The 12,736-nt window shown below is 39.8% G+C and overlaps 2 protein-coding genes across 2 annotated transcripts; both read right to left on the reverse strand.

Moving 5' to 3' along the window:
* Nucleotides 1–255: 255 nt before the first annotated feature.
* Nucleotides 256–12,491, reverse strand: LOC5515382 (balbiani ring protein 3). The gene is made up of 6 exons (XM_032385144.2): nucleotides 12,215–12,491; nucleotides 7,131–10,479; nucleotides 5,242–5,356; nucleotides 4,713–5,104; nucleotides 1,626–1,695; nucleotides 256–1,081 (listed from the first exon to the last, which is right to left on the reverse strand). Exons 2-6 carry the CDS (start codon nucleotides 7,233–7,235, stop codon nucleotides 615–617), a joined length of 1,149 nt encoding a protein of 382 aa, XP_032241035.2. The 5' UTR covers nucleotides 7,236–10,479; nucleotides 12,215–12,491; the 3' UTR covers nucleotides 256–614.
* On the reverse strand, nucleotides 12,228–12,680 carry LOC5515375 (NPC intracellular cholesterol transporter 2). The gene has a single exon (XM_032385127.2). It carries the CDS (start codon nucleotides 12,678–12,680, stop codon nucleotides 12,228–12,230), a length of 453 nt encoding a protein of 150 aa, XP_032241018.2.
* Between the last annotated feature and the right edge of the window lie 56 nt (nucleotides 12,681–12,736).

Genomic DNA, 12,736 nt, shown 5'->3' on the forward strand with positions numbered 1-12,736 from the left:
AATCAAGCTTTTGAGTGCATTGCCTTGTTTCATCCCGCGACCTCCCTTTACGCGACCTACCCTCCTTGATTTGCTGGGTGAGCTAGAGGGGTGCGGTGAGTGACTAGAAAGATTTTGCATATTATTTTCGCTGCGCTTACCCCTAGCTATACGTTGAACCGCGGCAATTATCTTGTAAATACAGGAGTTGATCTGCGCGCACAGCAAGGTCTCCAGATAACCTAATAACACTGTCGATAAAAAGAATTAAACCTATTTGGTGGTCCCCTTTTTATTTTCATATGAACAAGAGTGAACAAATAAGAAAAAAGACGAATTTTTCTATATTATTCTCATTTAAAGTTAGACCCTTGAGATATCGAGTTCTTTGTGTTAACCTACCCGAAAGAACAAAATACAACAATTATTACTAATAGTCATGTTTTGTTGCCTTTTTGTACTATGTATTGCATTTTTATAATTTATCATTATTGTTTCGATTATTCAATTAATATAAAACCAAAGAAACAGTTGAAATGTGTGTATCTAAATGCATGTACCACAACAATCTGTGAGAGAAGTATTTTTTTTTTCTAAAAGAGAAATTTTAATCGGTGTTGAACCGGCCTCCTGTGTCACCAACTTCTGATGCATGCACACGTGACCGGGTCACGTGACTGATCCTTCAGGCAAGGTGTTTCGCATTCGCAGTAACAGAGCTTTGGATTCCACGTCTTTCCCGCCGAACACTTCCATTTCCTTTTGCAAACGCAGGCGCATGCGATTTCATCAAACCGCTGGAACTGATTGCAGTCGCTAGGTTTTTTGGTGCATGCGCAGTGGCACGCAGTGTGGTTATGCATAGTGACGTAATTGAAACTCCCCGTGTTAGCTTCGGTGACTTTTAGAAGGATTGTCTCTCTCCGTTTCAATGCACAAATGTGTGAGCCGCCGATGGAGCATTGAGGCGTGCCGGCGCAGCGGTGGAGTTGAACGTTCATTGGGAAGACGTACTGAGAAAAGTGCCGCTGGGGGACTGGTACCACCTTAGGGTAGGGTGCGCAATACATGTCGGGAAGATCTACCGCGTTGAGTCTCTTGCCTGTGGAAATGATGGAAGACAGCTCGTATTATTGTAGAATCTTATTTGTATACGAAAATATACAGTTTAATATATACAGATTTCCCACTTACTCGAGCTCGTACATCTCGAACTCCAACGAACAAGTTTTGAATTGAAAGACTACCGACCGCAAAGAGATCAGAATTTTTTTCAGTTTCCTATTTTCATTTTTTATAGTTTTACTGAAACCATTCAATGACCAATGATCTATAGTAGATACCCCAAATACATTTTTCGTGGAATCCTTGAAATCCCCTCTCCTTCGCAAGGTGCGCTAGCCCCCCACCCCCACCCCCCTAGGCGGCCAAAAAGTGGGTCAATTCTTATCAAAGTATCTCAAAATACTGTACTTTTTATATGATACCTATGACTGCACACCTCTAGATAATTAAGTACCCTACCATTTCTGCCTTGATAGGTAATGACCTAAGGTGTATAATCTCCCTATTTTTTAAACCCATTAAACAATTAATCCACTCCCATTTCTGCATTGATTGCGAATGATCTATGGTCTGTGACCTACCTATTTCGTGAACTCCTATCGCTCGTTTGTCATCAAGTAGCGTTCTACTACCGGTATCAGATCTGACCATCTGTTAAAACATGAATTAGCTGATGAATATAGTATACTACTACTTGACATGTAGGGAACTAAGAATTATGCTCTTTTAGCATCAAGCTTTCTATAAAATGTAAGTTGTTAAACAGAAGCCAGCGTTATTCTCTCTTTAACTTTTATGGTTATTACATTTCTAAAATTATGTATCAATTAAAATTAAGTCAGGCACGCTTTTAAAATAGCATATTACAGAAAAAGCATAAAACACTTTTTTATTTTGGTTTAGAATAATTATTTAGGAGTTACTCAAAAACTAGGATTCCCTGCTTCCTTTTCTTTGTATTTTTTGCTGGCGTAGGTCTCTGCAAGCAGGAAAGAAACTAAGAAAACTACTGCTTAGCCGTTATTTTTTTGCATTTGCTTATATCATCATATTAGAATAGCGTTTACAAAAGAGTAACTTATTATATTAAGAATTATGCGTTTAAATTACTTAATTATTTAAATCTATTAACGAAGTTCGTACGAAGGAATACGAAAGAGACAAAGTGTGAATTCAATATGGAGGTACATTTTGCAGTCCGTTGTTATTAAAGTCAACATGGCTCCAAATAAGATCTCATGAAATAGTAGGACAAAAATGAAATCTACTGAAGGACGCCTATCTCTCCACATAGTCTGTCTAAGTGTAGATACTACCATGCTATTCAATTCTTTTGAGAAGTTTCTGTTTTAGAAATTAATAGACTTTGCTTCACTTTTATTCGACAGCTTCATAACATAGTCCTCCTCTTGAATAGGAAAAATAAAATTCTTACCATTTTTGTCTCGGCTCCTTTAAACTCTTGTAAGTCTTCATTAAATATAGAAACTCCTCTCTGGGTTGCCGACGAGCTCGCTAGAACTAGAACTAACATATTAAAAACTAACCGAAATGATTCCATCACAAAGTGGGTACAGACAACATACACCAGGCGACGAAGAACGACGATTTGAGATGCTAAGCTTTATCAAACTAATTCTAAAGAAAGTGAGTATTTATCAAGCAGAGAACATTGTAAATTCAAATATAAATAGCATTGTGCAACAGGTGCAGTATATATCTAAGGCAGATTAAATCATAATGAGCCCGGATCATACTCAAGAATAGAAACGTTGACCACTTTTTGTCACACGGGAATTATGGCTTTACTTTGAAGTGTGAATTTCCTGATTATTTAATCATGTACTATAATTAAATGATAATTCTTGTGCTGTCTGTTTTGTTGTCTCTGTGTTGGATAAAAGTGGGGGAAAAACTAACTAAATGGATTGTGTGAAATTCTTGAACCTTAAAATGACTTTAAATATTTATTTGTTCAGACATCTTTCTGCTTCCTATTCACCTGTCCTGGTAGTTAAAAATGCCCAATAGACGAATTTAAACAAAACCATTTTGCTCTTCGACAGTACAGGCCAGAGTCAGCGAACCGTTAATCAGAGATGTGAGTTAATCAGAGATGTGAGTTCAAATTACGTGAGAGAAAGTCACTTTGTCTCTATAACAAACTTTAGAAACATGCAAAATGGAATGGATGGAAATGGATGCTCTCCACACTCGGTGCTTTGCTAGGAAGATAAAATGGCGGCCGACAGAAGACTCTTTAAATCGTGCTTAATTACGTACGAAGATTAAAAGGGTAGCTAGAATAAGAAGGGGATTCACGCACATCCATGCTTTGGGCTTCAGGTCAGAAATCTCGCGGAAACGAGTGGTAAACACGTGGAGCGTTCGCAGACAACTCTAAAAGGACTAGCACATGTTCATAATGGACTCATGTGGCTAAAGTATTAAAAGTGTAATGAAAAAATCGATATGTTCAGAAATTACTTCAAACCAAAAACGCTTCTAAACCACATAATTTCTTTTCGTTTTTTTTTTTTTTTTTGTAGTTTAATTAAATTATTTCATCGTATTGTAAGTGACGTGCACTTATAAACACTAATTCACAATTTTCTGCTTGGAATCTTCCATAATCTTTCAAATTAATTGAGAGCAGCCGGAAGTCGAAAGCCACCGCGTTTTATTTCTGCTTTCTTTAAAGATGTTTTCGGCTGGCCTTCTGGCTACGCACAAGTGATGTGGAGAATTTTTTCAGAGGCGAAGAGCCTAGGCGAAAAGCTAAAAGCTGCTCATTTTAAGACCGTAAAATATACAGAGTTAAGGGAAATTTATAGAGATTAAAAAGTATACTATTTTAATAGTACATATCTGTTTTAAAAATTATTTTGTTAGTGGAAATTGGATATTCTAACATGATAAACTTGTTTATTGGGTACGATAGTTAAGTTTTGTTTATATTTCCCATCTTTCCTTCCACAAATAAAAAGAAAAGCAAAGTGAGGTATTTTAGATGGCATAACATACTATATATTAAATTATTCTGTTTATTATTTTTTTATTTCAATAACTGACATTTTGAGTTTTCACCTAAAAAGTTCTCAATTGTATTATTTGATAATTTAAAGTGTTACTAGACTAAGAGTGTTCATATATCTTTAGTTTTATGATTTGTAGACTAACAAGGACGTTACCGAGGTTTGCCGAAGGCCGTAAGGGTCCCATTTGCACGTGCGTCACGCCTCGCCAATTATAAATATTCAATTTTTTTTTAGAATTAACAAACTAGAAGCATTGGTGATTATGTTCGCCAAAGATCAGATCGATCGCACGTTTTGAAGGGGATACTAAGCGGGTTTCAATTTGAACGATTTTTTTAAACAATTACCCGCGAGAGGCCTTTATTGTTTAACCTGTACAAGACTTCGAGGTCTGTAAAGTATAGGCGATAGAGGTGAAGGCTTAGAAAATAATAGTATAACACGCACCACACAAAATGGTCAAGTGAAAACGGACGGATACAGATAGAGTTCACGACTGTCGTATGTCGTACAATATAATCTAACATGAGAAAACAACCTCTTAAGGTTGTACTAAAACACTACAAAGACAGAATCACATGGCCGTGCAACAAGCTGGAAGTCTCATGTCTGAAGTCTCCTCTATCCTACCAAACAAGAGCAGGTTTTCGGGTCCCAGACCTCCAGCGGCCGGTCGCACGGTTTCGGATCCCGGCATTCACAGCGACAGTGCGCGCTGTTCCATTGCTTGTCCGTGCCACAGGTCAGCGGTTGAGGAATCTTGCATGAGCATGCGCATTTAGTGTGATTTGTCACGGAAACCATCGTTACTTGATTTGTTATGACGTCATCGACGGGAATGTAGAAACTGCTGGACTGTACGGGTTGGCAGTCGTAGTAGGTTTGGTCGCAGCTCCCGGCGCACCGATGAAGCATGACAAAAGTGGGATGGCGAGGAAGCGATGTGGAGGCTGTCGCGGGATAGACCCGCTCGACCCGCGGGTACGCACCGCACTTCACTTCCGGTAACATTCGGTAAACGTCTGTGTACAAATAAAAGTGTCTATCACATAACTTTGTGTGTGTGTGTGTGTGTGTTTTTGGGGAAGTGGGGGGGGGGGGGGTCTGTGCAAAAGATGATCAAGGTAATCGGAAGACCCTTAAAAGCCCTGGTACATACCTTCATCATTGAGTATGTCGTCATCAGTGACGTAATCAGAATAGGTGTTGACCGCTGTACCAGACTTTCGTCGACTCAGAAGTATTTCTAGGAGACCACGTGGGAATGCCTCTTTCTATCCAGAAATTGAGTCAAGCGTTAGGGCTAAAAGAGATACGTACACCTGTTATTCACTAGCAAAGTAAACTGATAAGAAAGCGGAAGACTTTAGAAAATCACATAAACTTGAAGCCGGGGAAGCGGAGAAGGAAAGGGAAAAGATTGTGTCGTTCCATTTTTTCCTTCTCTGCCATCTTCCCCTCTTGCGTCTCCTTCGCGCTAATTGTCCAACGCGCGATAAGCGACTCGCTCCTCCTCCGCCTTTTCCCCGAACTGGGCGGCGAAGGAAGAGGCGGAGGAAATGGAGGAATGGAATAAGCAGGTGGGGTTTGTAGGAAAGTCATAAGAGGAAGGGCTAAAGAAGGAAAGAAATGCCTAGATTATGGAGTAAGAATAAAGTTCTAAGTAGCCTGCGTAGCAAGCGTTCATGTGTGTTTTGAGCGCAAAGAAACCCAGAAACCGATGAGAAGTTCGATCAGCGAGATTTTGACTGCGCTCGCCCCATTTTTCACGCGGTCAAAATCTCGCTCATCGAACTTCTCGTCGGTTTCTGGGTTTCTTTGCGCTCAAAAACACGGGAAGGCTGGCTACGCAAGGTCTAAGTGACTTAACGCACAATCTGGTGTTCGCCATAGGGTACACATTCAACCCATGCGGGACGTCAAACGTATTCTGTAAGTTCTAAAGATAACATGCTACGAATGAACAAAAACACTAAAATACTCATAGAAAAGCAAATAAAACAGCAGTCACGCACTCCACGGCAAACTATTGAGTGTTACCTCCTATAGCGCAAGCTAACGCATGTTATCTTTTAAGAGAAAGTTTTTCTTTCATCTGACACCTGTGAGACAAAGGTGTGTCGATTTTTCGCCTTCAGAGTCCAGCTACGCAGACCTACAAGTATGGTAATATGAGAGCCGTTTATTCTCAACTTTTCGTCTTGGTATTTCAAACCGAAACTTTTCCATGCTTTTCTCTGGTGGGAGATTAGAGAAAAAATCTAGGAAACGAGTGTTTCACACAAAAAGATTGGCAGGGCGTTTTCAGCCTAAACGGAATGCACACCCTATAGCAGGCCAGTAAAAGAGGGGATAAAATTCAAATTTTGCGAGTTCAAGCTGTTAACAGGGCTTTTTAAAGCTATAGGCTAAACAAAACTGAAAATAAGAAATACGTTTTAATGTATGTTAATCGCTTTGACGGGCTTTTGAGGCTTTCGCATTCGATCGTTTCAAATAGGTAATTCCAAAGTTCAATCATTTAAATTAGTTTGTAATAAATAAAGGATGAAAGAGAAAGGCTTGTGCGGCCTTCATGCTTTCGCTGGGCTGTAACATCTACTTGAAAGTTAACTGGCAAATACATAAAAGGAGCTAAAAAGCAGCTATCGGTTTTGTAGACATATTTCATTCTACATAAATGACTTTTGGATTGTCTCGCGTTTGGTTAAAATTTGGTAAAGACTTATATCTACGTTATTAAGCGCGCGTCAAAAATATCAAGAAAATGAAATCATTAAAGTATTTGAGTTTTAACATGTGATATTAAAAATCCGTTTTAGCGTAAATGACTACTCATAAAAACTCAATCAAGAAGTGGCACTTTAAGCGACCTTGAACATACACTATGACTTTACAAATTTCATTATATTGCCTTATGATATTCAAAATATATAGAAAACGCATAATCGTAGACTAACGTTATCTTGAAATAGCTTAACTTTAGATAAACGCCTGTACCCGTCTGACTGTTGGTTGTCGGATGGTACAATAAAACATTTTTCTTACCTTGGAACTAAAAGTTGTTTCTTGTATCACATGACTTCTAGTTTGTGCTAAAAGCATAGTAAGGAAAACAAGAGAAATGAGAGTAAAACTAACAGAGGCGTTCATCTTGGCTAAGCGATCTCACGACTGTCTCACTCGACGCACGGAATGTTGTGCTAAATCCTGCTAAGAAAACCTTTAAACGGAGCACAATCACTTTCTGTCCTCTGCTAACGCGAGGCAAAGAACAATGCCTATAAATCATGCATAATTATATAGGAATACAGAAGAAACCTGATCCCCTGTTCACCTGTAACGAAGTCATTAGTCTTAGCAAAATGAAAGTCCTAACTGACATAAGAATTGCTATGTATAATGATCGTTTTGGTCAATGAAATGGTCATTATGCTTGGGTGGGAATAACAGGCATGGCGCGTGCCAGTTTCCGAGTGAAATGTGATATCAATTTGTGGCTTTATTGGTTGGTTATATTTCCAATTTTGCAATTATTGCACCTTAGGAACTCATAAGAAGTTATTAAGCTGGGTACACAAGGAATTAAATTCGCGATAAGAGAAAGCCCCCACGTGGTATGTTCGCTTTCTAAAGGTCGAGCTTCCTGTCACGTGGTTGTCACGTGACAGGAAGCTCAAACTGAACCTCAATTTCAGAGGGAAAGCAGAATGAACTATTTCTTTAATTATTTGTACAATGCGCGTTATACAAAGGGTCGCCCTAATACATGGATCTTCAAGGGCGACTAACAGCTAAGGTAGGGCATGCTATCGTTAGCCTGTGCTCTACTTGGCAATGAAAACTGAAAAGATACCCGCCTTACGACAGCTGAGCCCTCAGCCTGTTTTACACTTTTGATAAGAATATTTAGAATTCATATCAAGATGATTTGACAAAATGTCATATACGTTTAATTGTAGATATCAATGTCGTTTGTTATCATAAGTTATTAAAGTCATGGAGTGTAAATGCGCTGTTTTGGCTTCTATTTGTGTCCACCTTACTTTTCTATAATCTTCTTTCTCTACCTATCTTTCTCTACAAGCCCATCCCTTCCCCCATAGGATGATAGCTTCTATCTTCTACGCAATAATGTGATCAACATGTGGTCCTTTGCGGGCTTAAGTAGTTTAGACTAGCCCTTACGCACAAACAAAATTATGCTAAAATAGTTTAGACTATACCCTTACGCACAAAAAAAAATATTAAATAAGAAAGTATTTGGATTGAGAAAATGAGAAAGGCACATTTTTAAAAATTACATTAAAATTACTTAACGCATTTTTGTGAACGGTAGATCATGTTCGAATAGGGATTCCAAAATCCCGATGAAGTGCCAAGTCTCTGATAATTTAGATAGAAGTCGCAAAGAAACATGAATAAAGAAGGCCAATCACGCCGCCATTTTATGCTCCCGCTCGATGCCAAGTCACATATTAGAATCTAGTTCCATCGGCTTATTGAAGTGTGTAACTGAGAATCTTTCAATCAAATATAATTAATAAAGTATCCGTCTTTAATCGTGGATGGTAACTTTGAAATGTCCTTGCTAAAAAAATCCGTTGTATTTTCAATTATAAAAATAACAAAGGAGAAATTGATCGACATCTTCTTAAGTACCATCTCTGCCATCATCCAGTTAATGGAGTAGCCTAAAGGCTGATTTTAATATAAGCTCACTGGTCACACATGGTCGTGCCTATTTTGACTGTACGATCGCAACTAAAGGTTTCCATATGACCGCAAAGGATCGCACTCGATCGCACACGATCGTATGGTGAGTTTAATTCATATAAACGCACACAATTGCCTGCGATCATGTGAGATGGAGTGCGATCATATATGACCAGCCTTAAAGTCTTGATTTGGATGAGCTACCAGCTAGCAAATCACAGAGTTCGAGACTTAAATCAATAATCTTTCTAAAAGACATAAATATATTTCTAAGAAACATAGATTTATTTCTAAGAGACAACTATATTTCTAAAAGACATAACTATATTTCTAAGAGACATAACTATATTTCTAAGAGACATCACTATATTTCCAAGAGACATCGCTTATATTTCTCAAAGACGTAACTATATTTCTAAGAAATAACTATATATTTCTAAGAGACACAGCTACATTTTTAAATAGGCATATTAGAATACAAAAAGCGTCGTGTAATTTACTTTTTACGTCTAAGTCATCCTGTCCCCTTATCATCTTCCAGCTTTTCCTATCTATGTCAGTCTATTGTCGCTTTGCGCTCTTCGTCCGTCCGCAGATGATCATAGGTACGGGATAGGTACGGTACCCCTGTGTGTACAGGATTCAGAGCTCTAAGTCCTCAAGATGGCTGCGAGTTTTGCGAGACGTTTTTATGAGACGTTCGGTTTCGGGATATAAGAAAATTATTAAGAAAATTGGATTTCGGTAAAAACGAATACGGGATAAAATGATTTGCCTTGGCTATTGTGGATCCTAAGTAAAACGGATGAGCTGATAACCATCTATTAATTGCTGTGCCCGAAGGCCTTTCTTCCGTTAACATCTGAATGAATTTTATCGCCCGGTAGCCACATTTCCTCTAAACACGCCAGACAAGCATGGATTCCATTTTCCTTTTACAGCCTAATAAGTTCCTTCACATATCATTCTATAATTCGCTTTTTACTTTAATTTTTTCCCATATAAGTAAGAGAGAGCAATAACGTGCTACGTAAAAAAGTTTATGGAGTTTGAATGAATTCAATTCCGCCTTTAACCCCGCCCTATTTATTCTGCGGTCATTTTTCTTTGGAACGCTCTCTTGGCTCTCAGAGAAAGCAAAGTCATTATTAATCAAAGCTGTTGAATTATAGATAACTGACTTGGATACCATGTTGACGAAACTCACTAATGATAACGTTACCCTGCACTCCCACCTCTCACATTACACACGCACACAATATCCCACAAAATAACTAAACACGTAAACATTTCAAGAACATTTTTGTAATCATCAACGTGTTTGCGATATTAGGGAACATCTAAAAAAATCTAAAAAAATAAGGTAGTCAATTTTCACTTATGTAGTCACACTATTTTTTCAATATTTTTTTAGTTAATGCTTCAACACGTTTAACAGGTAATTATTTAAGTGGAGCTATCCACCGTTACTTACACTGAACTTATCCAGGGTGACTAAAAAGGCATAGCACTCTAATGTCATTGTTTCATCTCGAATTGAATAACAAATTTATCCATTCTAGATCTTGATTTTCCTACTGTCACCACATATCATTTGACAGAAAATCATTACGCATAGCCGACCATAATGTCCTCAATCCTTATCTGGTCTCGAATCTTGGCAGCATACGCAGCACCCCTCCTAGTAGAAAAGATAAGAACAATGTAAGAAACATCCTCACACACCTGGATCCACCCTTCTCATATCTCAAGGGCAATGAAGGGTGGGGGGGGGAGGGGGCAAGGCAGACATTCTCCCCATGCGAAAAGACCCACCCTTTCCCCACCCCTACAAGGAGGTGGGTGGGGGGGGGGGTGAGGGGGACAAGGCAGACATTCTCCCCGTGCGAAAAGACCCACCCTTTCCCCACCCCTACAAGGAGGTGGGTGGGGGGGGGGGGGGGGAGAGGGATGGATTGCAGTCTCGTACCCAAATGCCGCGCGGTGCATGACGGTCAGGATGCGGTTTCGGGGTCGGAATTCACTTGACGTCTGGCAGAACTCAGGAAAGTTTTTCAAATGTCTTGCAAGCAGCGTTTTTATTACCGTTTTTTTACTTTTTTGTGCACAAGTCCAAGTGCCTACCTACACACACACGTTGTAAACCATTTAGTTTTATTTTCGGCTGTTCCCAGTTCAATTAGACGATATTTTCGTTTCGTAAAACCCAAGACGGCGGACGACACTGGTGAGCTAGATACATCATTTCATGAAATGAATTTGATGGTCTGAATGTTCTGGCACTCATTTGAACTCATTTGAACTGGATTGTATTTATCAAAAATATACACTTTCAGAGATATAATTCGAACACATACTGTCTTGTACTGTCTTCATGTTCCCTAGAAGAAGCTCTAGAGCGAGGAAGTCAGTATTCGCGCATGATCTTACGCCGAATTTCAAACTCCAGGAAAGTATTTAGGCTATTTCTGTAGTTGTCATGTGCACATGGGATTTTACAGGCAAGAAATGCAGTATGGATAGGTCCTTCTTCGTCTGTAAAAATTCGTAACATTTTTGCTCGCCGATTTCGTACGCCACTTGGATCTGTAATCTGCCAGTCGTTATTTTTTTCCGTCTTCGCTTCAGGATTCCTGTGGATGTCCACGCAACATCAAATAACGACTGGGTACGAGTCTGAATGGATTGCAAAGCAGACATCATCCTCAAATTTAAAGGTCCACCCCTCTCATACCAAGGGGCAAGGAGGGGGCAAAGCAGACACCATCCCCATTCGCCTGGATCCACCCCTCTCCTACCGCACACCCCAGGGGCAGAAAGTTTTATGCTTTTCACATGACGTCTATATCTGCGCACATAACCCCTCCCCACCCCGGCAGATCATAGCTGCGAGCATGTAACGCCACTCTTTTCGAATGTTATCTTGTTATAAATAATAATACTCCGCCACGGAACAGCTAGAGACTTCGATAATTAGTATCTACTAATAATCCGTGCAGAGACCAAGAGACCAATTCCTTTTGCCCCAACCCACCCCGGGATAAACTCACATGACCGTTACGGAACAGATTACAAGGGGGCGAATAGAAAGGGTTTTTTGCGATCAGTGATGGGACCATTTTTGATCCGTGAAAATAGATAAATTGAGGTCACGATTCGTAAAATCGTATGCCTCCCTGAAATAAGGAATTAATCTTGCGTAAATCGTGATTTTAAATCTTAAAATTTGTCAAACGTCACTGACATCTACTCTAAATAATATTCAAGATTTCATAATGTTGTTTGGACTCGTAGTTGTCATGTTCGAGTCCCGCTTTGTTATTTGGACATTTACGTGGCCAGTCTCCGTGATTCGTGCTACTCCCCTTCACCTCCTGTGATTAGATATAATAACCTCCCCTCCTATGTTTACCAACCTTGTACAGCCAATCAAGCGATCTCTAGATCCACCTCAAAGCAGAACACAACTTGACTCGTGTCCGAATCTGTTACTGCCGCCTTCAAGGTCAAATTACCGACAGGAAACTCGGACTCGATAGCTTGATGAATCTTGAACATCGACTTGACTCCGCTGTCTACTGGACAAGACAGACCGTATCCCTGACAGGCGTCTGAGGGAATAGGGAGAGGTAGAGGGAGCTTATCGATTATTGCGTGAGCAGAAAGCTTCGCACGCTTCAAATCTTCGTGAGGAATAAATGCCAGACTGCCATCTACGCTTGTGCCGCGTTTTAGAACGCACGGCTCGCTGTCGCAAGGGCTGATATCCATGCCAACGATTTCGCCCTCTTGCGAGCCACAGTCTCGGTATTTGATAGTCTTGGTGGAAGAGGGGACTAGCATCGCAGCGAAGGCGAAAAGGACTGCGAACACGCGTGCCATAGTAGAGGTTTGGACTGGAAAGTGAGCTTGCCAGACCGACTTCTACTTGCACAGAG

The sequence above is a fragment of the Nematostella vectensis genome, chromosome 9 (assembly GCF_932526225.1).
Source record: "Nematostella vectensis chromosome 9, jaNemVect1.1, whole genome shotgun sequence".
NCBI classification, from domain to species: Eukaryota; Metazoa; Cnidaria; class Anthozoa; order Actiniaria; family Edwardsiidae; genus Nematostella; species Nematostella vectensis.